Source organism: Hippocampus guttulatus, chromosome 8, assembly GCF_054856545.1.
Source record: "Hippocampus guttulatus isolate MCC_2025c chromosome 8, RoL_Hgut_1.0, whole genome shotgun sequence".
In the NCBI taxonomy this organism is placed as follows: Eukaryota; Metazoa; Chordata; class Actinopteri; order Syngnathiformes; family Syngnathidae; genus Hippocampus; species Hippocampus guttulatus.
Window position 1 is genome coordinate 19,928,333 of NC_141268.1, and position 24,924 is coordinate 19,953,256.

At 43.8% G+C, this 24,924-nt stretch overlaps 3 protein-coding genes and 1 non-coding gene across 5 annotated transcripts; 1 reads left to right on the forward strand and 3 right to left on the reverse strand.

Annotated features, from left to right (window-relative positions):
* Positions 1 to 320: 320 nt before the first annotated feature.
* Positions 321 to 7,026, reverse strand: ahcy (adenosylhomocysteinase). Its single transcript, XM_086117183.1, has 11 exons — positions 6,863 to 7,026; positions 4,796 to 4,986; positions 4,189 to 4,264; positions 3,351 to 3,503; positions 2,940 to 3,052; positions 2,486 to 2,693; positions 2,162 to 2,249; positions 1,756 to 1,873; positions 1,250 to 1,372; positions 1,034 to 1,105; positions 321 to 792 (listed from the first exon to the last, which is right to left on the reverse strand). The coding sequence occupies exons 1-11, from the start codon at positions 6,888 to 6,890 to the stop codon at positions 661 to 663; spliced, it is 1,302 nt and encodes a 433-aa protein (XP_085973309.1). The 5' UTR covers positions 6,891 to 7,026; the 3' UTR covers positions 321 to 660.
* On the reverse strand, positions 4,542 to 4,674 carry LOC147201723 (small nucleolar RNA SNORA17). Its single transcript, XR_015101713.1, has one exon. It is a non-coding gene; the product is annotated as a small nucleolar RNA SNORA17 (small nucleolar RNA).
* A 764-nt stretch (positions 7,027 to 7,790) lies between the features above and the next one.
* On the reverse strand, positions 7,791 to 14,225 carry LOC147201724 (charged multivesicular body protein 4b-like). 2 transcript variants are annotated; one of them, XM_086117187.1, is made up of 7 exons: positions 14,090 to 14,225; positions 13,780 to 13,970; positions 10,566 to 10,743; positions 10,251 to 10,365; positions 10,049 to 10,175; positions 9,235 to 9,342; positions 7,791 to 9,149 (listed from the first exon to the last, which is right to left on the reverse strand). In XM_086117187.1, the coding sequence occupies exons 1-6, from the start codon at positions 14,149 to 14,151 to the stop codon at positions 9,278 to 9,280; spliced, it is 738 nt and encodes a 245-aa protein (XP_085973313.1). In that variant the 5' UTR covers positions 14,152 to 14,225; the 3' UTR covers positions 7,791 to 9,149; positions 9,235 to 9,277. The 2 variants fall into 2 exon arrangements, with proteins under 2 accessions (XP_085973313.1, XP_085973312.1); XM_086117186.1 differs by having other exon boundaries at positions 7,791 to 9,342.
* Positions 14,226 to 17,956: 3,731 nt separating this feature from the next.
* On the forward strand, positions 17,957 to 22,569 carry pck1 (phosphoenolpyruvate carboxykinase 1 (soluble)). Its single transcript, XM_086118388.1, has 9 exons — positions 17,957 to 18,051; positions 18,551 to 18,785; positions 19,357 to 19,745; positions 19,821 to 20,008; positions 20,085 to 20,247; positions 20,326 to 20,550; positions 20,630 to 20,761; positions 21,385 to 21,480; positions 21,622 to 22,569. Exons 2-9 carry the CDS (start codon positions 18,562 to 18,564, stop codon positions 22,077 to 22,079), a joined length of 1,875 nt encoding a protein of 624 aa, XP_085974514.1. The 5' UTR covers positions 17,957 to 18,051; positions 18,551 to 18,561; the 3' UTR covers positions 22,080 to 22,569.
* Positions 22,570 to 24,924: the final 2,355 nt, after the last annotated feature.

A 24,924-nucleotide genomic window follows, 5' to 3' on the forward strand; every position in this document is an offset into this window, starting at 1 on the left:
AAAAATATATAATGATGTCCAGCCCTGATGTCCCCACCCCACGCTGAGGTTCAGAGGATTTTACAAACGCACCACACTACAATTTTTATATACATGTTAATAAATGCAGTTATCCTCACTTCAAATCTCAAAGTGGTTTTGTGGCTTCCAGTGGGAGATGGCCCAAAGGACAACCCTGTCATAAGTCAAGGCACCATTGTACTAAAAATTCTAAACATGCTGGGTGGGAATGTTAAACGTATACAGCTCCTTAAAAAATGATTATGTGCCATATTTTAAGGCAAATCTAATGTGCAGTCACCTTGGTAGTGAACACAAAAGTCAGTCACCATGTTTATTGTTGACAATCAACAGCAACATCGCAACGTTGATGAGCGTCCGAGTCAGCGCAGTTGCGGAGGGGCCGTTCTAATCAAATTAATTACAGTCAAAGATTTAAAACCTCGCCAGGAATCCTGTCATCCATCCTCACTGGACCCAGTGGTGGTCTTAGTGAGCGCTAAGTGCTAACTGGAAGAAGGCCACAGCAAGTGCTTAGCTAGCTAAAAATGCTAACGGTCCATACGGGGGAAGGGTTCATTCGATTCCATTAGGGAGAGCAAACGACAGCAGAGGAGTCCAAGCGATGGCCGACCAGGACGCTTTCTCCGGCGGCCGGGATCAGTAGCGGTAGTGGTCGGGCTTGAAGGGTCCTTCTGTAGGGAGGCCCAAATACTTAGCCTGTTTGTCAGTCAGCTTGGTCAGCTTCACGCCCAACTTGTCCAAGTGGGCTGCCGCCACCTGCTCGTCCAGCTGCGAGCATAAACAAACGAGAAAACACACATTAAAAGAATCACCCAATTAAGTCCGCCAAGTACATCTTCAGTGGTTTTGAATCCATTTGAGTACATTTGTTGGGTTCCATGCAACAGCTGTTGTGAAAGCGCTATATAAGTAAAGATGCGTTGTATTGAAAACATGATAAATTTGCAGCTCGTTAGTTTTCCAAACAATGTGACTCGAGAACATTGCACAGCATCAAGTGCAGTCTGACCTTTTTGGGGAGGAAGTAGACGCCCACAGGATATTTGTCAGTGTTAGTCCACAGTTCGATTTGAGCCAGAACCTGGAACATGAACAAATATTAGCAATGTAATATGCATACCACTCATTTTTATCAATTTTCCTGTTTTGTTTATTTTTTTCAAACAAAAGTGTTTTTATGGTTATTAAATGAGCCTAATTTAAGAGCAAGAATGTGGTAAGGCACCTGATTGGTGAAAGAGTTACTCATGACAAATGAGGGGTGTCCCATGGCGCAGCCCAAATTCACCAGCCTGCCCTCGGCCAGCACGATGATGTGGCGTCCGCTCTTCATTCGGTAGCGGTCAACCTGCAGTGGCCGGCACACAAAGAAAAAAAACGAGCATTTCTTAACCCTTGCCACTTTTCCTTTGTGTCCACCTTGTTTTCTCTCCTTTTTTAACCACATAAGCTGCATTCAATGCAAATGGCACGAAAACTTGTGATTTTAATAAGACTACTACCACATACAGTATACGATGTAAAACAACAAACAATATCTGCCAAATGTTTGGCTTCAACTTAAGAGGCATTGTGCCGCTCCTTCTGGTGTGTGCACCGTGGCCACCTGGGGGCAGTATAACAACCTTCCAGATACACAGCCGAAGCGTCTTTACACCATTTTGAATTCTTTGCAGATAATAAAGAATATATTGTGACTGAGTGTATGACTCTATTCTCAGTTTGTTTTACCTGCGGCTTGATGTTGATCTTCTCCGCGGCGTTGGCGTTGAGCCAGCTCATGTCTATTTCACAGTCAAAATGTCCGATGTTGCACACTATGGCGTCATCCTTCATGCTCTCAAAGTGACTGTAGGGGGTGGGGGGGGGAGTATAAATAAATAAATGAATAAAAAAAACGCAAGCAAAACACCAACGCAGTCACATGGGAGACAACTGCCTATGTGACTCGTGACGGGTACCCAAGTTGGTCTGGATTGTTTTGGCTTACAACTAGCGCGTATCAAGTCAGGCGGAATCAAACGTTGCCTGAGCGGGCACTTGCTAGTTGTGTGCATGCGGGAGTGGATGTGTCGGCCATTTTTCATGACAAGCGCCCAAAAAAAAAAAAAAAAAAGCAAGTTGTGGCGCCACCTACTGTGCCTGGATGATGCCCTCACAGCCAGTGGTGGTGACGAAGATGTTTCCTTCCAGGCAGGCTTCGTCCATGGTGGTCACCTCAAAGCCTGCAATGTACATTGCAGAGGACAAGTGTGCACACCCCGGATTAAATCAGGCTTTTGTGATATGAGGTGCAGGGGGCCAGGGATTCCAAACAAATAATGTCAAATCATTTTTCTAAAATGTGTTGTTAAAATAGCCCCTCAGTGGTGGGACAGTGTGACTTACGAAGGAAGAATTACGAATAACTACCGACGAAAGGCTTTCAACCCAAGTGGCGGTGACGCGGCGAACTGCTCACCCTCCATGGCAGCCTGCAGGGCGTTGATAGGGTCGATCTCTGTGACGATGACGCGGGCTCCGAACGCGCGCAGCGCCTGCACGCAGCCTTTGCCCACGTCGCCGTAGCCCGCCACCACCGCCACCTTGCCGGCGATCATCACGTCGGTGGCGCGCTTGATGCCGTCGATCAGGCTCTCGCGGCAGCCGTACAAGTTGTCAAACTTGCTCTAAAACCAACAGAGCCAGACCAGACGTCGGGTGAATCCTGTTCACTCATGTTGACGTCGTGCCATATATGCTGTCGTGGAGGGGGAGGGGGGTGTGGGGGTTTACAACTACCGAGTCACAACTTGCACGTTAAAGTTCGGAGGTATCCAAGTAGCATCATCACACCTGACTTACGCGCAAGTACAAAATCGAGAATGGTCAGGAATCTTAGGACATTAAATTGGACACGCCGTGATGCTTGTTACCTTGGTGACGGAGTCGTTGACGTTGATGGCAGGCACCTTGAGCTCTCCCTTCTTCATCATCTTGTACAGGTTGTGGACGCCCGTGGTGGTCTCCTCGGACAGGCCACGGATGCCTGGCGGACACACGCCGACGCTTAAATACACGAGCGGGAATCCACGTTCAAGGAGGAGACCCAAACGGGTACGCGTCGGCGATCAATAAAACGCAGCGCCGTCACTGCCGTCGACTGCCTTTCGGCCCTCTGACACAGCTGCCACACGGGCGCGGCTGCGCTGTAATGCCTCAAGGGGCATGCAAGTGTATGTAAAGCGTCAGAGTGTAATATTCGTTTGCTTTGTTATTCAATGACTAATGACATCAATTAACTCCTTCTTCAGTTTGAGAAGCCCTCTTTTCAAACCCAAACTCACCTTTGAGCAGCTTGGGGTACTTGCTGTGGACCAGGTTGGTGAGGTCTCCCCCGTCGTCCAGGATCATGTTGAGGGCTTGTCCGTCTTTGAAGTAGATGGTCTGCTCGATGCACCACATGTACTCCTCGTCCGTCTCGCCCTTCCATGCGTACACTGCGTGGGAGCGGTGTACAAAATTGGGTGTCGGCAGTGGAAAAGTCAAATACTTTGAACGCTGACGTTTCCCGTTTGCGTTCCATCAGCCTGCAACAGGTGAAAATCCAAAACGGAGACCAACCTGCAAACTTAAGAAACCTTTCAACTTCTTAAAAAGCGCTTTTTAATATCCGCTTTCACTCTGGCCTGCTAAGTTCTCTAAATAAGACGCACGGAGCGCTTGCTTCAAGCCGCTTGTCACTTCACGATCATTTTGTCTCACCCAACTCAAACCAACTGCAGCAACACGCACAATGAAATAACATTTCCTCTCCTCTGCATCGCTTCAGAGCTCACTGCTGCCTGGCAGGTCGTGTTACTTACACAGAAGGCTCTCAAGACTAAATTTGAGCATGTATTCATGCAGTGGACAGCCGTTATTCACGTGGGACAGAGACCAGGCCAAACAGCAAAAATCCACAACTAATTGAGGCTCCTCATAAATGCCACGAAAAACATGACATTTTTCAGTCGGAAAAAAACCCATACATGGGTGTGTTTAAAATAAATAAAAATCTATGAAAAGGTGAATTTGTTTATGCCCAATGGCAAATATGCAGGGGTTCACTTTGACCTACAAAATACTGGCTTTCAAATCCACGATGCAGTGGAAGAACAATGTAAAGCAAAACTTTGAGGTTACCTGGGACGCCGGATTTGGCGATGGCGGCCGCAGCGTGGTCCTGAGTGGAGAAGATGTTACAACTGGACCACTGAACCTGCAGGGGGGAAAGAAAAACCTCGTGAGACACTTCGGATAAGAATCAAGTCCTGTCAGATGGAGGAAAAAAAGTGATGCGTCAGTTTCCTTTGTGGAAGGTCACATTTTCAGAGGGGTGAAAAACGGCTGTTTAAAAAAAAAAAAAAAGGCATAAGGCTTCATTAAAAAAAAATAAACTACAGAATCTTTGAAACAAAAAAGGCTATGTGGTATTTTTTTCTAAGCAAAAACAAACCTATGAAATGTCCAAATGTGTGTCTGCAGCGCAACCGGAATATGTTGGCAGTCAACAAGACGCCGAGTCATAATTGTTGTGCTGACTCGGTGCAGACGACCGCCTTTGCTTTCTGCCGCCTTATGACGCAGCTGCAACATGGACGGCTGCACTGCAACGCCTCAAGGGGCAAACACTTTACCTGAGATGAAGCCTCCAAGACCAGAAAAGGCCTCGTGCGTGCACTACACACACAGGCAGACGCAAACGCACAAACGCAGACGTAGAAGAGGGATTGCCCGAGCGAGCACAGACCTCCGCTCCGAGCGCGGTGAGCGTCTCGATGAGCACGGCCGTCTGCAGCGTCATGTGCAGACATCCGGCGATGCGGGCGCCCTTCAGAGGCTTGGAGGCGCTGTACAGCTCCCTCATCTTCATCAGGCCCGGCATCTCGTTCTCGGCGATGTCGATGGCCTTGCGCCCCCACTCGGCCAGGCTGATGTCAGCTGAGGAACAGAGCGCGGGGGTTCAAATAAAAGTGAGCGGGTCATCACATCCTCACATGCAACTCAACTGTATTGTGGAAGGAATTCCTTGGCATACCATGCGAGGGAGCCCACATACTGGCAGCTTTAATTATTTTGCCAATTTTGGGGGTGAGTCATTGATGAATCGGATTAATCTCAACATTTTTATCCCCTTCTTGAAAAACAGGATGTTATTTCAAATTGACCACGCACAGAACACACAATCAAATAGACCTTGAATCACTTGCTGGGACACCAGACTGCCCCTAAATTGTGGTATTTTGTGACTGAAATTTGAGCCAATGCAACAAATTTTTCACCAACTCATGCACATGCGAGCAATAAATTTGCTGATTTTTTTTCTTTTAAATTATTCAATTTTTTTTGGTTGCTGACAAAGCTCTGCTCCTATGGAAGGGCAGAGCTGCAAATGTTGAGTAACAATATTTTGATATCACAATCTATAACCAGTAGCGAAACGGAAAATTCTTTCAAGGTCTGGAGAACATCAAGTGACAGATTGACAGGCGGTAAATCAATCACTAGCGGGGTTGCCGGACGCATGGACCAAGGTTGTCTTGACGGAAGTGTGGACTTTGGCCCTTTGCTCTTATCTGACCGCATGCTGTTGAGCAACATTTTTCAGTTTACTTGATACTTTCGACAGATTTTTGTTATGACCGCGCTGTATATGACATTGCCATGCAAAGATGGGAATTAATTCATTTTTTTCCTTCAAAACTCCAGGACATGCAAAATGATCAGATGCATTCACAAATACGTCGGCGACAGTTTTTGTGCCAATTCAAAAATGTGAATTTATTAATTATAATTTGCATTTTAAAGAGTCAATTAAAAGGCAACCTAACATGAAATGACGGCAGTGGAATTATATATAGTATATCTTTAATGGCAGTTGTGAATAACATCGAAAACAGTAGATAAGTATGAAATATTTGCAGAATGTACTTGTAATAAAAGATTTGAATATCATAAAATTGCTTAAGAAATAAGCCTATAAGTTTACACAAATGAAATAAAAACACGAATGAATGTTGAACGTGCTGTACAAAAAAAACCCAATACAAATATCTACAATATAAACATTGGAAAAACTTCCAGTCAGAAAAAGTTCACGTATACATTAATTCATATCCTATACAGTAAATGGATAAATATTTTCCATCTATTGCTTGTGCCTTTAACCCAAATCAGTTTCCATTATTACTTACTGTATATACTTTACATATACAGTATATATACTTTAAATGTATAATTGTTGCTATCATGTTCGGAAAATGAATAGATTAAATATATTTACCAACAGTTTACATTTTATATATATATATGTATATAATTTTTTGATTTCGGGGGTAGCACGTGCGGCATTACGACAGTCTGCCGCCGTCAATCACGCCGGGGAGGGAGCATGGGGTGCTGATTCATGGGAGATTAAGTTCGCAGGCAAATGACCTGTTGCATTTAGCCTCATTCAAAAACTACAACATCCAGAATCCAGCGCTACTGTTCGCTTCGACGTCACGACTCGTTTCAAAATCATTCGCACACTGCGGAATTGAACAAACAGCTGTTCCCCGAAAAATTAAAAAAATATACTGCAACACGACCTAAATACAAAAATGATTTACAAGTCAACAAATTGAGCGTTTATGCTAGCGTGTAACGAAATGAGGTCGATACAAGTGTGATTTTATAGCATAAAGAAGCTTTTCTGATCTCGTAGTTTTGTGCCACTTGCTCATGCTAGCGAGCTAACTAACCATAAAGCACACATCACCGCACGCGCAAACGTCGACTTAAAAAGGACGGCTAAACAACTAAAGTCGTGACTGACCAACTTTGTAGGGATGTTTCTCAGACATGGTTGCAAGTTTGTGTTGGTCAAGCTCAGTTGGAGAAAGTGGCAGCAGCCTGGCCGACGAGAAGGCACGGAGAGGAGGACCCCAATCATGTCGGCGTGGTTTTTATGCACGCGGATGCTTCCTCGGTGCTTGACAAGGATGGGGCGTTGCTTGGAGGGCGAATTATGGTTTCCCATTGGCTAAAGGAGCACATGCGCCCCAAATACAGGTGACGTGATTGGTCGGGTAGATGGAGCATAGACGCCCCTGGGACTGATGCGTTCAGGTGCTGCTTGTGGATGCGACAACCAGTTCGGTGTGTAAAACAGCTTGAGCTCACTTCATCGCTTTTTACGACACGTTTAATTTAACGGCGGTGTTCAATTACTTTCATGGTGAATTATGTTATTTTCAGTCAACAGCAAGTGAGAAAATGGCCACCCACCGAGATGGACAAAAACAGGTTGGATTTTGCTGCTTAACTCATATTTAGAGATGGGCTGGTGAAGCTTCATGAATCTTTGATGCTTTCCTTAATTCCGCTGAACCAGATTCGTAGCGTTGATGTTTCAGTGAAAGCTACATTAGGGACATCTAGTGGATGAGTAACGTCAAAGCAACCTCCGTCACCAAACGGGGTAAAATAATGGCAGAGAGCCACCTTCTTAATCTTTCATCAATACAAGTAAAAAGAACTAAACATGCTCCTGATCGATGTATCATTTACGGCGTGCTTTACAAATTATTGAAATATACGAAGTTGCCATAAAAATGCTGTTACAGAGTGCTGATTTTAGACTATTGGGGCTTTGCAGAACATACGATTGTCAAGAAAATATTGGGGTTGACTGTCTATGTGTGCCCTGGAATTGGTTGAGAACCAGTTCAAGGTTCTCAACCAAAAATGACAAAGTCGCGCACTTGCGTCGGCACACCTGTGTTCATTTGGAGCGCTTGAATCCACGTCGCGAAACATTCTCAGTGCTGCAAATAAAATCAGTGCAACCAAACATTGGATTTTCAGTACACAGCTGTGCTCAGCAATCACACTGTGAACAGCTGGCTCTTCCACTCATATCTTTCAAGCGTGCCGCTGTGTCACAAAAAATAAATAAATGAATACTTTTGGGGGTATTATTGTTTCATAACGTGAGGGTGTAATGACAAGATAATCACTGCTCGGAAAGTACAGGATCACCAAGATCTTTTGATGTCCACTCAATGCCCTTTGCTACAATTACATGTTTGACCTGTTTCAAGTCAAATTTGATAAAAAAAATTTTGGTCTTTACATTATAAAATGAGCTATTTAAGTTTTTGATGTGGTACAGCTCAAATTCGATCAAATGTTTTTCAGGCATCAATACTAAATTAAATAAGGGTACATTGAGAGGCTAATCATAGATCAGGAATGCTCTCATCATGAGTTTTCATTTGAGGTGTGACTCCATACACTTTCTTGCAATTTGATTTTTGAACTGGTACAACCAAATTTGATCCAAGATTTTGGGAAGGTCTTTGCTGCATTAACTTCGGGTACATTGTGAAAACAATCCTGGATCAGGAAAGCTCTCATCATGAACTTTCATTTGAGGTATGACATGATGCACTTTGTGGCAATTAGATTTTTGAACTCAAATTTGATCCAAAATGTTTTCATTTGCAAACGAAAACCCTTGAACGTTTCCACTGATCCGGCCACTATTTTAGTGGATCGTTTCCACACAATGCAATTGGACCTTGAACTTGTTTATGCCAATGATGGACCAATCATAAAGTGGACAATGTTTCACTTTGGATTGATCATTGATTGAGACATGCTTGTTGTAAATCCCATTGCTGGCTGCACATTCAAATGCACACACATAGTCAGTGCTGAATAAAAATTATATCAAACACGCACACTCTCGAAAACAGCATTTGTATACACAAACACCACAAAAAGGCCTCACACAGCAAACTGTCAAAGTTTGCATGCTGACATTCGTTTTCGGACACATTGCCTGTCGAGGTTGAAGACTGGCATGCTCATCAATTGTGACCTTCTCCAATACACGTAAAATGACTTTTTTTTTGGGCGGCGGCTTGGTCCTGTTTATTGAACAGCACAGCTTGAAGCGCGAGATTATAAAACTTCCCGACAAGTCAGAAAGGGACATCAGCTCCTGCATCATTCCATTGTCACCTAAATGTCTTTTTTTCCCCTTTTTCTCTCTCTTTGTTTTCAAAACTATAAGGAGGACAAATATTACGACTTGTTGTGGTTTTGGATGGAACCACCTGTGCACACAAATGAGTTCATTGTTCACATTGACCGTTTCCACCTGAAAAGTATGCACGATGTTAGGTCGGTATGAGTGCATACTTCAGGATGGTTGTCAGCTGGAGGTACGGTGGTCCGCTTGAGTTTAGTTGGTGGCCCAGGCCTGCAGGTCGGCCATGTCCATGTCGTCTTCCTCCTCCTTCTTCCTGGCTGAAACGCAACAATAACACCAATGACAACATTATCGCAGAGCTCAAACTCCTAACAGGTCATCCCAAGTTTGTCTCAGGTGGCCCGCAAAAACGTGTTTGATTTACCAACGTGAAATTTGGTCGCCATTGGAATACATTAGGGGGACAAAAAAAAAGTCTCAAAAAGCCATGCATGAAAAGAGAGGAAGGTGGCCATTTTGGCTCAAGGCAGCCATTTAAGGGTTATTTTGGCCTCTTGAAATGACTTCATTTCTTCATAGTAATGGTTTTTGAATAGTTTTACTTGGCGACATTAAATTTGGTAGACGTGCCTATGCTGAGGAGACCCACAAAAAGGCCGAAGAAGCCCAGCATACAAATGAAGTCTGCCATTTTGGTTGGAGAGCAGCCAAGTTTAATAATTCTTGGTAGCACAGCATATGTACTTTTAGGGGAAAAATTCAACACAGAATTCGGTGGACATACCGGTCACGAGTAGAACCACGAAAAAACCCTAAGCCCCCCCCCAAAAAAACAGTTAAATCTGCCATTTTGGTTTTAAAGCAGCCATTTAGCGCTCAATTGCAAAAAAAATGTTTTCATAACTGTTACTAGCGTGTCCTGGATTATTTTAAATTTTATTTATTCATTTTTAATTTAGTTTGAGGCCGATTTGACATTGCAACATGAAATTTGGCAGGCGTCGAACATGAGCAGACCCACACCTGGTCTGGACGGCAACGATGTGGCCGGGACGCTGGGCAGGGTGACGTCTGGCGTTTCTTCCACGTCTAGCAGATTCCTGTCCAGCTCCTCCTGCTCCAGCTCCTCCAGCTCGGCCATGAGCTCATCCTGAGGAATCAGGTCATTTGTGTCAAGAGAAAAAAAAAAAGTCACCACGGTGAAAAGCAGATGCAACGCTCATACCTCGTCCACTTGATCGCCGAAACTGATGGGATTGGAAATGACGTCTGTGATTTCCTGCGCCAGCTCCTGCTGCTCCATGATGTCCGACATCAGGTCGTCCACGCTGTCGACGTTCCTGTCGTCCGACACGGGCACAAAAGTCACAACACTAACACCGACGTGGTCTTTATTTCCGTCACGCGCGCACTCACAAAAAAACTACTTGTTCTAAAAATATTCATTTGAAAATGAGAACATATTATAAATCAACTGTTTTACATACACATGAAACATTCATGTTCATGCGCGCATGTGTGTGTGTGCACATTCTCTCACAGCTCTTTGTGTGCGGCCTTCATGGCCTTGGCGGCGAAGCCCATGTTCTTCAGCACTTCCGTGTTGGTGTTGGCGTTCTCGAGCGCCTCCCGTTGGAACTCGATGGTGGACAGTGTGCCGTCGATTTGCTCCAGCTGCTTGCTGTAGCGTTTTTTCCTCTTCAGGGCCTGCAGTGCCGCTGCGGGGATCGTAAAGTCAAGCGAGAAAGTAAATAAAGTAGTGAAGGAGTTACGGCTAGTCAAGTAGTAAACAACAGTTTTTTTTTTTTTTTTTTTTTTTTTGCGAGCTAAAAATTGAGTTGCGAGTGAATTGAAAAAAAAATTGCAATTAAAGATACTGTGATGTGCCCGCATATGGGCAAGGAGAGCCACGGTCGCATTTATTGAAGCAGGAAAACAGTCAAAACACAAATACAAGACTCGCAAGGTGCTGATGTAGGCCACCGCTCATCATCAGACGCTCACATGCAGATTAACCGCCTCCATCTGCTGATGGCTCTTAATAGGCCACGCCCTTCAAGGCCTATATCCAGCATACAAATACTTCATTCAGTACATATCATGCAGCTATCCTTTTTTTTTTTTTTTTTAATCTAAACAGACCAGTTTATTTTCTTTCAATCCCTTCCATTCTCTGGCATTGTTTTAGAGGTCTGGGATGGATTCATGACAAATTTACATCATCACCATCAACACAGATCAGGATCACAACTGGATGGCACGCATAAAAAAAAAAAAACATCCTCTGACAATACCATCTAAATGCTGATTTCTCCCAAAATGCCCTGTGCGAATTGTGAAGGAAACACATGCGCCTTGGCAGAGAAAACGGACTGTAATCCCAGTGAAGCAGGACTTTTTCTTTTTTTTTTTTTTAAATCTAATTAAACCTCATCTGATTAAAACGTATGGCAGCAGCTTTTAGGCTGAGCGAGTGGGCCAATGGGCCAAAAAACATCTGAAAAGACAAGCACAGATGCCCTGGTTGACTGGAAAGACGAATAAGAGGAGCGGACCGAAAAACAAAAACAAAAGTTGAAACATGATGCACATCCCCCAAAAATTATCGTAAACATTCGTGCACTTCTCAAGGTACGACTTTAAAAAGACTATGTGCAGGAAGATCCGTCTTCTGGGGTTTTTTTTTTTTTTTTGGATGACACAACCACACAAGATGTGTTTGTGGCCAGGTAACATTGTTAGTGTTTATCTGACCATCTGCTTTGGAACCTTCCTCAGAGACAAAGACACTATGATTCTCAGCCTGGGCCAACACGCAAAAAAAAAAAAATATATATATATATAAATACACCGGTAATAAAAATGTATACTGTATATATATCACAATTACCTCCATGAACACAATTTAGTGATTTGTTTTTGTTTAGTTTTTTTTAAATTGCCAGCCATAAAGCATTTGTCCTGAAACTAAAGAAACCAGATAGTAGTTCAACATTTTATGAAAGGTAAATGAAAAAGATGGACATAGAAATATTGTATATGAAAAAAAAAAGTTTTTCAAATGTACACTGAATGTAGAACAATATAACGTAAGACAGTGATCTATTTTATAGTCTTGACCCTTTGGGAGTCATGAAGGTAACCATAATTTTGAAGTTATGATGCTACAAACGGCATGACATTGCTATCATGAAAAGATGACACCTCTGATTGTTGCATTGGTTTGTGGCTGCACCGCTAGTTAGTAGCATCTAAACTGCTAATGCCGCGTGCCGAGCCTGCTAGCATTTTGCTTGACTTCCACAACATCACATCTTCACATCAATCAACATTTTTTTGGTGGCATTTTCTTTCAAGGCCACATGGCTCAGCCAACCTCCTATCCGAGAGGTTTCACTGCATGCTCGAATTTGTCAAGCGGACGTCATGTGAGGCGTCATTTTGTTGGTATGATACCGCTTTTCAAAGAAGCTTGTCCGTCGCCATTTAGCTATGTCGAAATTCAAGTTCCCCCCCTTGCACGTCTAAATAGCGCAGCTGACGAAGCACGTGAGAGGTTTACCATAGGTGCTTGAAAGGAAGCCCAAAGCCTCCATATTGCCCAAGGCAGGGAAAACTCTGCCGAATGATAACCATTTCCACCATCGCATTCATTTGCTACCCACTGACCGACTGACATGATCCGGAAAATAATCATAATAAATTCTCAGAAACTGTTTGGGTGTCCAACGCAAGAATTAATAAGAAGCTTGTTCACGTCCTGTAGTATCGACAAAATTAACATATTTAAAATCATGTACTTTGCCACAGGTGTAAATATTTTCTTTTATTTTTTCTTTAAGTTTGGAAAATTTTATGTTTGCTAGTGAACATGATATAGGACTACGAAAGAACATTACTAAAAATGGTGCCAAAAATTGCTTCGAAAATGGTGTGCATTCAAAGAAAGTCGTACAGTTGAGGTCACTCATATCGTCCCAAATGACTGACAATGAACTCATTGACTGCTGTGTACGATTGACAAACGGCAACATTGCTTTGCTTTGGCTTGGGGATCAGCATAGCTTTTGTGTTGAAGATAAAGATTAGAGGTTCAAATCAGGAGGTCTGATTGATCATGAGGTAGAGAAATGCCAACATGTTGGAAGTTGCACAGGCAGCTCAAACAGTAGTGTATCATCTGAGTATGTGTCATGGTAGGTAGTAGAATCTGTATGTCGCCAACAGGAGAACGGAAGAAGCTGTTCATCGAGCACATGGCAAACACAAAAAAACATCTGCTTTCACTTGAGAAAACAATGAGCATTTTTGCTAATTTTGGTATGGAATACAGTATTGGCATGGGAATTAAAGTTTGTTTTTATCCAATTCACTGACTAGTGCCCCCCAAAATGACAGATTAATAAATTGTTAAAAATAATTGTTAGCTGCAGCTTCCAGTCCTACAGTCCATTCGCACTTTAAACAAAGAAGTCGAATAGGTACTTTTTTTTTTGCCCTTTTGGACAAGCGTTTGGATCGGATAAACTTTCTTGTCAAATGTACTGTATGTGTAACACACTTTGTACTTTAACTCACGTAAAGCGTGAGTATATTCATTTAGGTGCAGTGTGAGTACTTTCCCAGGGTATTTTTTCTTTCGCCGCCGCCTGTCAAGGTGATTTAAAAATGGATTGCCGTCCAGTTAGCTTGCGTGCTAACGAGGTGATGAACGAAAGCGACTGTGGGCAGTTTTTTTTTCCGGTCAGCCTCACCTCGCTGGTTCTTCATCCCATGCTTCTTGGCTGTCATGATTTCTTGCTCGATTTTCTTTTCGAGGAATTCCTGCTTTTTTGCCAACATATCCTCGGTCTCTCGGAGTTTCTGGACAGCCTCCTGGGGTGTGGGCGCCTTGCCGCTTTTACCCCCGCCGCCTGTGCCGAACCATTTTCCGAACAGCGACATGCTTGTGGACCCAAGACGATTGTGTTAGTAAAGAAATAAAGTTAGAGCTTTCCTTTTTTTCCTTCGTGGCTAAATCTGGCCGCCCAGCCGAACAGAGTAGAGTCGAAAGTGCCTGGCTACCTGCTGCTGGTGTCGCTGATGTTGTTTTCCGTGTACTTCCGCCTTTTCCATACGGGTCTCATGATGTCATGACGTCAGCGCTGAGCCATGACTCACCAAGGAAATTTCCCGCTCAAAGTGGACAGGTGTGACCAAGTCACCGCCATAACAAAAGATGATATGTGATTCACCGTCAAAGCAACATTACAAGTGGAAATGAAATGAATTCGATGTATTAATAATGAATAATCAATCATAAATAAATCAAGTAAAAAAAATTAACAAAGAATGCACAATCAAGCGAATTTGCGAACTTTGCGTAACAGTTGATTGTAGGCTCCATGCCAGTCATAACATTACCACCGTCGTCAAATAAGTCAAATCTACATCATTTCACATAGCATTTCTTACAGAAAGGCCTCCAAAAATTCCTCATAGTTAAATGCTAAATAACATACACCAGGAGTGTCCAAAGTCGGTCCTCAAGGGCCGCTGTCCTGCCTGTTTTCCAGCTCTCCCAGGAGCAACGCACCTGATTCAAATTTTCTAGATTGTTCTAATGCTGCTTCAGAGCTGTCTGATGATCCGATCATTTGAATCAGGTGTGTTGCAGAAGGGAGAGATGGAAAACAGGCAGGACGGTGGCCCTCCAGGCCTGGAGCTGGACATGCCTGACATACACCCACTAACATTATACAATGAACACTGTATGCTGGCCATTTGTGTCCCCCTCACTTGCTTTATTATTATTACTGTTATTATTATTATTTAAAAACATATGTGTTAATACAAATGTAATAAAATGTATTTGTGAGTGATGCCATTTCCAACTTTTGCTCTTTGAACTTTGCAATAATGTATTTTTTACACCCAGTTGTACCTTTTGACTCAACTGTGGTCACTTTTGGCCAAATTAAATCTACAAAAATATATATTTAATTCTTGTTACTTATCGGATTAATTCATAGCAATTAGGTGAATTAGTTTAGAGTCAGCACTCTTGAATGATGTATTATTTAATGCAGGCATGTTCAGCTCCGGGCCTGGAGGGCCACTGTACTGCCTGTTTTCAAGCTCGCCCGGCTGCAACACACCTGATTCAGATGATCAGCTCATCAGCCAGCTCTGAACCAGCATTAGTACGTTCCTGATTATTTGAATCAGGTGTGTTGCTCTTGGGAGAGCTGGAAAACAGGCAGGACAGCGGCCCTTGAGGACCGACTTTGGACACCCCTGATTTAATGTTTACATATTTTTAACCAAATATTGAACAGGGGAGCAATTTCTTATCACATTTCTAGTTTCTGAAATAATAATTTGATGATTTAGTGAATCCCAGTGGAGCAGCAATGAATAAAAAAAGGAGAGATAGCCTCTCCCTATTTTTTCTTATATTAGCAATATAAGACACACGGCGATGGCCGTACCTCCTTGTAAAGGTGTGTGAGGAAACCCCACTTATTTGGCCACACATCTCCCAAATCCCTTTCTGAATTGACGTGCTTTCCTGCACTCCCACGCACACAGCGAAACACACATGCACACGCAGTCATATTACTGCAGATGTTCCCATAATTATTATCAAAATATATTTTCCATATTTCATCCTGATGTACAAAGTTAACGGGCTCACAGCGCGTCTCCTCTGCCATCTTTCCTACTGTGTGCGTGTGATGTGGTGCAGTGCCTCCCGGGCCGGCTCATGTTACATGTATGTGTAAGACACACAGACTAACCTGTTTACTGTCACCGTGGCTGCATTATATCACCATGGCAACAGTGAGAAACAAAAGAGTCAACTTTGACCTGTAAATCAAAAGAGATAGGTGTCGTTGCACAGGATGAACTCAGAGTGGCGCTCTTATCAAATGTACATGAATTCGACGGACTCAACTGTTACGGACAAGAAGTGAAAAGTGAAAATATGACACTTGGACAATAGTACAGCATGTACAGCAAGTGAAAATCACAGAATTTAGATTGAAGTCTTCGAACCCATAACAAGATCTTTTGACAAATTACGCAATAATAATTCAGGCTGTAGTCCAACCTCGGATGGATTCATAATTGAAAAATAAACTTAATACAATGTATGCGTGCACAGAAAATATTCCCAGATAAAATGTTTACATGAACAACATGTTTGTTTGAACCATATACTGTACCGGTACTTGCGCATCAGTGGTAAAATGTGCACCTTGATCCACACGTTGACGTCAGCAACCTTGTATGTGTGTGCGTGTTATACGTTGCCTTGTGTTTGCATTTCAACACTGTTTGATGTGCATGTAGTGGATGCTGATGTTGGAGTCAAGAGGCAAAACGCTGAGTGTCAAAGCGCTTACCTTAGTTTTTGACCAACACTTACTGACAAATAAATGAACAAACTAACTAGCTGACCAACTAACAAACTTATTAACAAAAGAAGTAACTAATTTACAAACCGATAAACAATCAAAAGTATGGTTAAAAAAAGCTAAAAAAAATACCAAACTAGCAAACAAACTGACTAACTAGCTAACCCATTATTGAACAACAAGCTAACTGTCGTTAACGTAATATTGAACAAACTAGCTAAGAAATTACTCAACAAATAAGCCAGGCGACAAATTAACAAACTGCTAGATCTGTTAAACTGTCTGACAAACCAACAAGATTACTAACTAACAAATGAAAAAAACATAGTTACAAGCTAGCTAACAAACTAAGTTCACGGTTCAAAATGATTACAGCTCAAAATCCTTAGAATAAAACAATGGATTGAAAATAAATAGAATTGAAAATCTGGGTTAAAAATTGGTCCGTTTCAGAATCGTGTTTGGTGTTGTTGAAGCGATCGACTATTGGTGAGTCCAGTTGCAATGTCTTGTGCTGATGTAAGCACTCGCAGTAGTCCATAAACCACAGCGCTGAGGGCCTTACATAACACGCTCCGTGTGTGGCATCACTGGCGTGACCGTGTTGTGATCGTGTCGCCTTCCTTCCTGTTTGCCTGGAAATAAGACACAGAGAGCCAAGTCTGTTCGCCTGTAGACCGTGATGCTAATGCACATTACCACAGTGGGTGCCAACTGTCACACACCCCAAGATTTTTGTTTTTTAAATGACAGTTTATTACGCTGCACTGCCCCATATAAATAAATAGAGACAAAAATAACTGAATAAATACATACATAAATAAAGACCACTGACTAACTAACCAAAAGATGAATGAACGAGCTGGCTCACTAACAAACTAGATAGCTACCCACCTACCTAACTAAATGACTAAATAGTGAACATATTAAGAAGTGAGCAAGTAACTAACTAGCTAACTACACAGCGTGAACAAATGAACTAATCAACCAACTAAATAACCATCTCACAAACAACAAATAAATTGACTGATTCACTAACAAACAAAAAACAAACAATAAATGAATTACTTAACAACCAAATGTGCAAAAAAAAACAAACAAAAACAAAAACAAAGGCAAACACAGAATGCATCATGTTTATTCTATCTATGAAATGATACATACAATATGTGCTATACAGTACATACATGAATGTATGTACTGTATAATCTTTTCAATTGGCTCAGGTAATAAGACGCCCAGGGTCATCCAGTGACGTAGTCATGCCATCAACGTACGTCAAAGTGGGTCAAAGTTCAAAGGCAAGTGCTGCTCATCATGGAATATTTTATCTGTGCGGCAGTGGGGGCCGCAGATAAGATTATCAATAATCAATAGGCTGTAAAGTTTTCATCAAACCCCTTCGGTCAGCAGCCTAAACGTTCTGGAATGAATCATTGACCCCGTAAAGAACAACTGGCCCGGACGCACAGGAGGCTCGCCGCAACCCTGGCAGGGCCGGGCCAGGCCCCACCTTCATGAGGGACGTCCCAGAGAATAAAAAGAGCGCACCTTAGTGAGACACACACAGGCATACAAACGGTGGATGACATCACTATAAGCAGCGGAAACACGATAACAATTCAGGTCAGTCACCATACTTCTTCAGTACACGTATCACATTATGTGTTATCACGTGTAACCTTATTTTCTTGGTTTTTTAAGGGGAAGTCAACTCCAATGTTTTCTTTTACAATAATATGTTCTCTGCGCCTCCGCTAGTTTAAACAGGGCAGTCTGATTAATATTGTGTTTGTGGAATATGAGTAAAGCAGCATAATCCACCTGTTTTTAGCAATCTTTCTGTCAACTGAAAATGACATCAAGTTGCTCAGGGCTCAAGTAACAACCAATCGTGGCTCACTTGTCTTCCGAAGCTGAAGTTTGTTGCCCAGTAGTTAGTTACTGGTTACTGGTATTACTTGTTGGTTACTTTATTTGTTGAGTCAGTTTGATATGCCACTTCTTCATGATGTGAGGTGGTTAGTTAATTAGTTGGTTTGTTTCTTTTTTTTTTCTTTCTATAGTTAGTTTATAAGTTCATGTTTGTCACGACATCTTTGACCCCCGCACCATTCCCCCTCAGAGTCGATCGAGATGCCTCCTCAGCTACAGTCTCCAAAGCGAGACGTGCCTCGGGTGCTGCAGGGCGAGCTGAGTGCCCTCAGCCCGGCCGTCAGGGAGTTTGTGGAGATCAACGTGACGCTCTGCCAGCCGGACGCCCTCCACATCTGCGATGGCTCCGACGAGGAAAACCGCACCATCTTGGCCCAGCTGGAGGAGCAGGGCATGATCAAGAAGTTGCGCAAGTATCACAACTGGTAGGTGAAGTGCAGAAAATGTTCAAAGCCTGCACGGAATTTGGAATGTCGAGGCTCTCCAGGATGTTTTGCTTGTTCATGTATAACAGGGCAGAAAGAAAACCAGTAAAACCAGTCAGGACAATCCCCTCGCAACAGCAGACAATTCCCACATTTCCTTCACGTTTTATGTCCCAATACATGTGTCCATATCCATTTTTCCTCTCGTTTGAGTTCTGTAAGGTACCCCCATGACAAGACTTTTGCCCAAATTCTTGTCTTTTGCATGTCTCAATACTTTTGTTCCTGTTTGTCCCAACACTTTTGTTCGACTTGGCGTATTTTCTTCCCTTTTCGCTTGTTGTCCACGTCTCAATGATTTTATCCAAAGTCATCAGCTTTACTTGCCACTTCATCTACGCTTCCCAATACTTTGTACCAACTCCACAGTTGGTGCCAGAATACTTTTGTCCCAACTCTGTTTTTGTTTTTTGTTTTTTTTATTTTGCTGATGCATTTACTTCACTTTTCACTCTTTGTAGGTGTTTCAATACTTTTTTCCCCCTTCAACTTGAGCTTCTCCCCTCCGCAGCTGGCTGGCCAGGACAGACCCCCGGGACGTAGCCCGGGTGGAGAGCCGGACGGTGATCGTGACCCATGACCGCCACGATACGGTGCCGACCCCTCTGGAGGGTGGCATCAGCCAGCTGGGCCGCTGGATGTCCCCGGAGGAATTAGACAAAGCTGTCGCTCAGCGTTTCCCGGGTTGCATGAAGGGCCGCACCATGTATGTGATCCCTTTCAGCATGGGACCAGTTGGATCGACGCTGTCCAAGATTGGCGTGGAGCTGACGGACTCGCCCTACGTGGTAGCTAGCATGAGGGTGATGACCCGCATGGGAAAGGCGGTTTTTGCCGCTCTTGGGACTGACGACTTCATTCGTTGTCTGCACTCTGTCGGTTGCCCACTTCCACTTAAAGGTATGTCGACTTCTCTCACGGCATGACTCAAGGCGTCCTCCAAGGAAGTAAGGCTGCATGTCGCCTTGTCTTCAGGGCCTCTGGTGAACAACTGGCCTTGTAACCCAGAGCAGACCCTGATCGCCCACATCCCAGAGCGGCGGCAGATCATCTCTTTCGGGAGCGGCTACGGTGGGAACTCCCTGCTCGGCAAGAAGTGCTTTGCCCTGCGCATTGCCTCACGCCTTGCCAAGGAGGAAGGCTGGCTGGCAGAGCACATGCTGGTAAAATGCTGAATGTTCTTGTTTGCCTGCCAGAAGCCACCCTGCCGAATCGGTACTGAACTTGTGTGTTGCTCAGATCCTGGGCATCACCAACCCTGCAGGCCAGAAAAAGTACATGGCGGCAGCGTTCCCCAGCGCCTGCGGGAAGACCAACCTGGCCATGCTGAGCCCTACACTACCCAGCTGGAAGGTGGAGTGCGTGGGAGATGATATTGCCTGGATGAAGTTTGACCACCAAGGTTAGGAACCATCAGGAGCCTTCCGCCCCTTTCGGATGTCTCGTTTTCTTATTGTTCCCATCATTCCCTTCTCATTAGGTCACCTGCGAGCCATCAACCCAGAGAACGGCTTCTTTGGAGTCGCACCCGGCACCTCCGCCAAGACCAACCCCAATGCTATGGCCACCATTGCCAAGAACACCATCTTCACCAACGTGGCAGAGACCAGCGACGGAGGCGTGCACTGGGAGGGCATGGACGAAGCTCTGCCCGAGGACGTCACCGTTACTTCCTGGAAGAACAAACCTTGGAGCCCAGAGGATGGTGAGAGATGGTGAAAACAGCCGAAAAGGCCAAAAAATGCAAGATGATGAGTTGGGATACGTTCCCCTCGTTTGTTTAGGAGAACCTTGCGCCCACCCCAACTCCCGCTTCTGTACTCCGGCCGATCAGTGCCCCATCATTGATCCACTGTGGGAATCACCCGAAGGTGTCCCCATCGAAGCCATCATCTTTGGGGGACGCCGGCCTGAGGGTGAGTAGGAAAGAGTCTGAGTTCCAGATAAGATTTGGCTTCCATACCGAGACTTCAGTCTCGGTATGGAAGCCAAGACTTCCTTGTCTCCAGCTACCTCTTCTACTTCCACCAAGAGAATACCTAGACATTTGTAGTTTCTCAAGTGTGTCCTAGTTCTCCTACACAGTCGTAAAAGCAATCTGTGTTAGGGAGGGGCCAGCCAGGCAGCCTCCTCAGCCAGGGTGCTCTGCACCTCACACCTGAGACTCGTCAGCTCATCACCCACCTGTTGCCTATCTGCTCGTTTGAACTGGTACAAATTGACTCACAGACCATTCCTCAGTGCAAGTTCGTGCCGTCACCACACCAGTGGACTCTGTTGCCAGTCCAAACGAGCAGATGGGCAACAGGTGGGTGATGAGCTGACGAGTCTCAGGCGTGAGGTGCAGAGCACCCTGGCTGAGGAGGCTACCTGGCTGGCCCCTCCCTAACAATCTGAATACAAGCCACTACAATGAATGAATCAAATTTACAGATCAAAAACAAAGTTGGACCAGAGAAATCTAACTATACTGTAGATTTAAAAGGAGCCTTAAGGAATCAGTAATATCCATGACTGAAGGTATCTTTCTGGTTTTCAGGCGTCCCACTAGTCTACGAAGCATTCAGCTGGCAGCACGGTGTCTTTGTCGGAGCCGCCATGCGTTCAGAGGCTACTGCTGCAGCAGAACACAAAGGTAGATTTTGTAAGACGCTTAACTCAAATGTTAAGACTTGAGACTTACTCAAGACTTGCACACATGACCTAATCCCACCGAATGACAAGAAGTCACACCAAGAATGGTAGTCAACTGACTTCTCATCATTCCTTGTCCCAGGCAAGGAGATCATGCATGACCCGTTCGCCATGCGCCCCTTCTTTGGCTACAACTTCGGGCATTACCTGTCGCATTGGCTCAGCATGGCAGAGCAACCCAATGTCAAGCTGCCCAAGATCTTCCATGTCAACTGGTTCCGCAAAAGCCCCACCGCTGGTTTTCTCTGGCCCGGTTTTGGTGAAAATATCCGCATCCTGGATTGGATGTTCCGCCGACTGAACGGCGAGGCCGGAGCTATGCCTTCCGCCGTGGGCTACCTACCATGCCGTCATTCCTTACACCTGGATGGCTTGAGAGAGCTGGTAGACCTGGAACAGCTCTTTGCTCTGGACCGGGATTTCTGGCAGAAGGAGGTGGAAGAGATTGGGAAGTACTTCACCACACAGGTGAACGACGACCTTCCTGACGAGGTGGCAAGGCAGCTGGAACTCCTTCGGCAGAGGGTCAACCAATTATGAAAAAAAAAAGGAATGTAGCTCGAGAAAATTCTAAATGTTGGGAACCTTCCTTTAGCATGCTAATCATTTTTGGCTAACTGCAAGTAAATCAAAGTGATCTATTTCACAGTGAATCCTGGTTTATCTGGAAGGGAGGAGGGTTATACATTCCAGGCCAACTCATAATGGGTGAAAATTTGCAGAATAGAGACTGCGGGGTCAGCCCCCAATGTTAACTGCGAGCAGCGGAATTCGTGACATTCCGACTGAGTGGTTCGCATCCAGCGCTAACTGCTAGCGGTTCAGACACCAAACTGTTGGACTTGGCTACATTTATTTAATGGTAAGTTATATTTCAATAACATCCAAGGCTCACTTCAGGTTTCTTGTTTCTCTTATTTTCTGACTTAATTTATTTTTATACACTGTACATCCATTTTTCTGAGATTTGGTGGAAATCTGATTTGAAAACATGTCTGTACGACTGTAATAAACACTTGGAGATACTGTGCCAAGATTTGACTGTAGTTTCGTTCGTCGAGCAGAACAACAACATATCATTGGTGACTTATAACAAAGGGTACAAGAAAATCTTTGGCCACATTCTGTTAACGATGAAAAACAATTGATTTGGAAGCAATTTGTGCATCCTCCTCTTCGGATGAGGCCTTTGAATGGCTTAGTGCACTCCAATTAGGGATGAAAGACTACCGATGCCAGGTTTCTAGCTCAGGCTGATTCCTGCCTTATTTTAAGATATCTGTCCTCATGGAGGTTGCCGATATCAGTCCACTACTACACTTATGGCAAAAAAATAACAATCTGACATTGAGTAAGTCCTCCTTGGCAGTCGTTGGCGCGGGTACCCGCGAATATTCGTACTGGTATTGGTCTAAAAAAAAAGTGGCATAAAATCTCCCCAACTCCAGTGGAGCAACTAAATGATGCAGTTCTGATCTTAAGAGGTGCAAATAGGCTTTGTTGACCATGAAGAATATTTACAATTTAATTTGGTCGTGGAAAAAAAAGAAATGATGGACGATTAGCAATGTAAGGAACAGAATTGTTACAAAGACTATATAAGAATGCCATTTAAAAAACAAAAAACGTTGTTTTCCACCCTGCACATTACAGCAACAAACGGAAATTTGAAGGGCGAAGATATTTTGAGGATGAATCTATATTTTATACTGATGACAAAAACTGATGCTCGTGAAAAAGTACGCAAGCCGAAAGGATCGTAAAATGAAAGGTGGAACAATGAAGTGGTGAACGTGTTCTTGAGTGTTGTTGTTCTCAGCTATTGTGTAACGTAAAGATAATGACGGTGGACAAAGTTAATAATCACTGACACGTTTTCAACAGCACTCGTCTTGCCTTCTGCACTTCAGGGAAAGACACACACGCACAACAACCGGAACAAGGTCTACTTCTTACAAAAACATGTTTATGCATACCTACCTACTCATTCTGTTTGGTCTCCATCGACGCGTCACACCGCAACCAGACAATGGAATTCGTGAATTCATTGACCTGACTTGTAGCGTGGGTGGGGAAAATATGGAAGGAGCAGGAATTATGTTTTGGAATTGTGGGAGTTAGAAGGTTGCTGAGCTGATCAGTTTGAAATTGGAATGATTTGAATTGATCAAGAAAAGAAGAATGTGGAGGTATATGTGTAAGATAGCTCTTCATTTGGGAATTTTGGGAGACATTATAAATAGTTCCGAAAATGGTCCGATTCAGCAAAACAATTTGAAGTTGGAATGGTTTGAACAGGTGGAGAAATGTGAAAGGGAGGAAGTCGATATGCAAAAGATCTCTGTTTGTGTTCCTTATAATGTGGCCGAGCCTGCCATATGCTGGATACGAGCTGCCATTGCACCTTTTCAAACATCCATTCATCCTTTTACCGATCCGCTTGATCCTCACAAGGGTCACGGGGGGTGCTGGAGCCTATCCCAGCTGTCCTCGGGCAGAAGGCGTGGGACACCCTGAACTGGTTGCCAGTCAATCGCAGGGCACACAGAGATGAACAACCATCCACGCTCACACTCACACCTAGGGACAATTTGGAGTGTCAATAGCCTGCCATGCATGTATTTGGAATGTGGGAGGAAACCGGAATACCCGGAGAAAACCCACGCAGGCCCGTGAAGAATATGCAAACTCCACACAGGGAGGCCGGAGCTGGAATTGAATCCGGTACCTCTGCACTGTGAGGTTGACGCGCTAACCGCTGGACCACCGGGCCGCCCCTTTTTAAACACAGACAACAAAATGTTTTTAATGCTCCAAAAAAAAAAAAAAAAATTAATCCCTTGCTGACTGTTCACTTCACACAACTATGAATTATTTAAATTCATAGTATTTATTCAACGACCAAAACTCAACTTTTAATATGACTTAAAAGAACAACAAGAAAATAATATATTCAACTGCCTGCAATACAATAAAAACAAGCAACACAAATAACTTCCCGCTGTGGCCTCTCAGGGGCAGTGTGGCGCCATGCATGCATGGCGATTATCTGCTCCATTTAACCAAATGAAATAAATACACACTTTGTGTGTGTCTCTTTCTTAAACAACAGATTGAAGACAAACAGTGAAGCAATACACGTAGACAGACAACAAAACAGTACTCAAAGGAAAGAACAACTAATATTCGTGCCAAACTGATGAGGTGAGAGAAGGGGTTGAGACGTTTCTATGAACATGTGAACATTGATGAAATGAAAATGATGCTAACCCAAGATGGCCAAGGTGTGCACGTCAGGAGCTGGAAAATTGAACGATAAAGTGTGACAAAAAAACGTTAATTTTTTTGTGTTTGTATTTAATTGCCATTAACACACTTTATTGCT

Coding starts and splice junctions, on each gene's coding strand:
- ahcy (XM_086117183.1), bottom strand. CDS start 6,890: ATGTCTGAGAAACATCCCTACAAAGTTG. Junction 1,373..1,755: donor AGATCAACATCAAGCCGCAG/GTAAAACAAACT, acceptor CGGCCACTGCAG/GTTGACCGCTACCGAATGAA. Junction 1,106..1,249: donor GTAACTCTTTCACCAATCAG/GTGCCTTACCAC, acceptor TTCATGTTCCAG/GTTCTGGCTCAAATCGAACT.
- LOC147201724 (XM_086117187.1), bottom strand. CDS start 14,151: ATGAGACCCGTATGGAAAAGGCGGAAGTACACGGAAAACAACATCAGC. Junction 10,366..10,565: donor AAGGCCGCACACAAAGAGCT/GTGAGAGAATGT, acceptor GTCGGACGACAG/GAACGTCGACAGCGTGGACG. Junction 9,343..10,048: donor ATCGTTGCCGTCCAGACCAG/GTGTGGGTCTGC, acceptor GTTGCGTTTCAG/CCAGGAAGAAGGAGGAGGAA.
- pck1 (XM_086118388.1), top strand. CDS start 18,562: ATGCCTCCTCAGCTACAGTCTCCAAAGCGAGACGTGCCTCGGGTGCTG. Junction 20,248..20,325: donor GATGAAGTTTGACCACCAAG/GTTAGGAACCAT, acceptor CCTTCTCATTAG/GTCACCTGCGAGCCATCAAC. Junction 20,762..21,384: donor TGGGGGACGCCGGCCTGAGG/GTGAGTAGGAAA, acceptor TCTGGTTTTCAG/GCGTCCCACTAGTCTACGAA.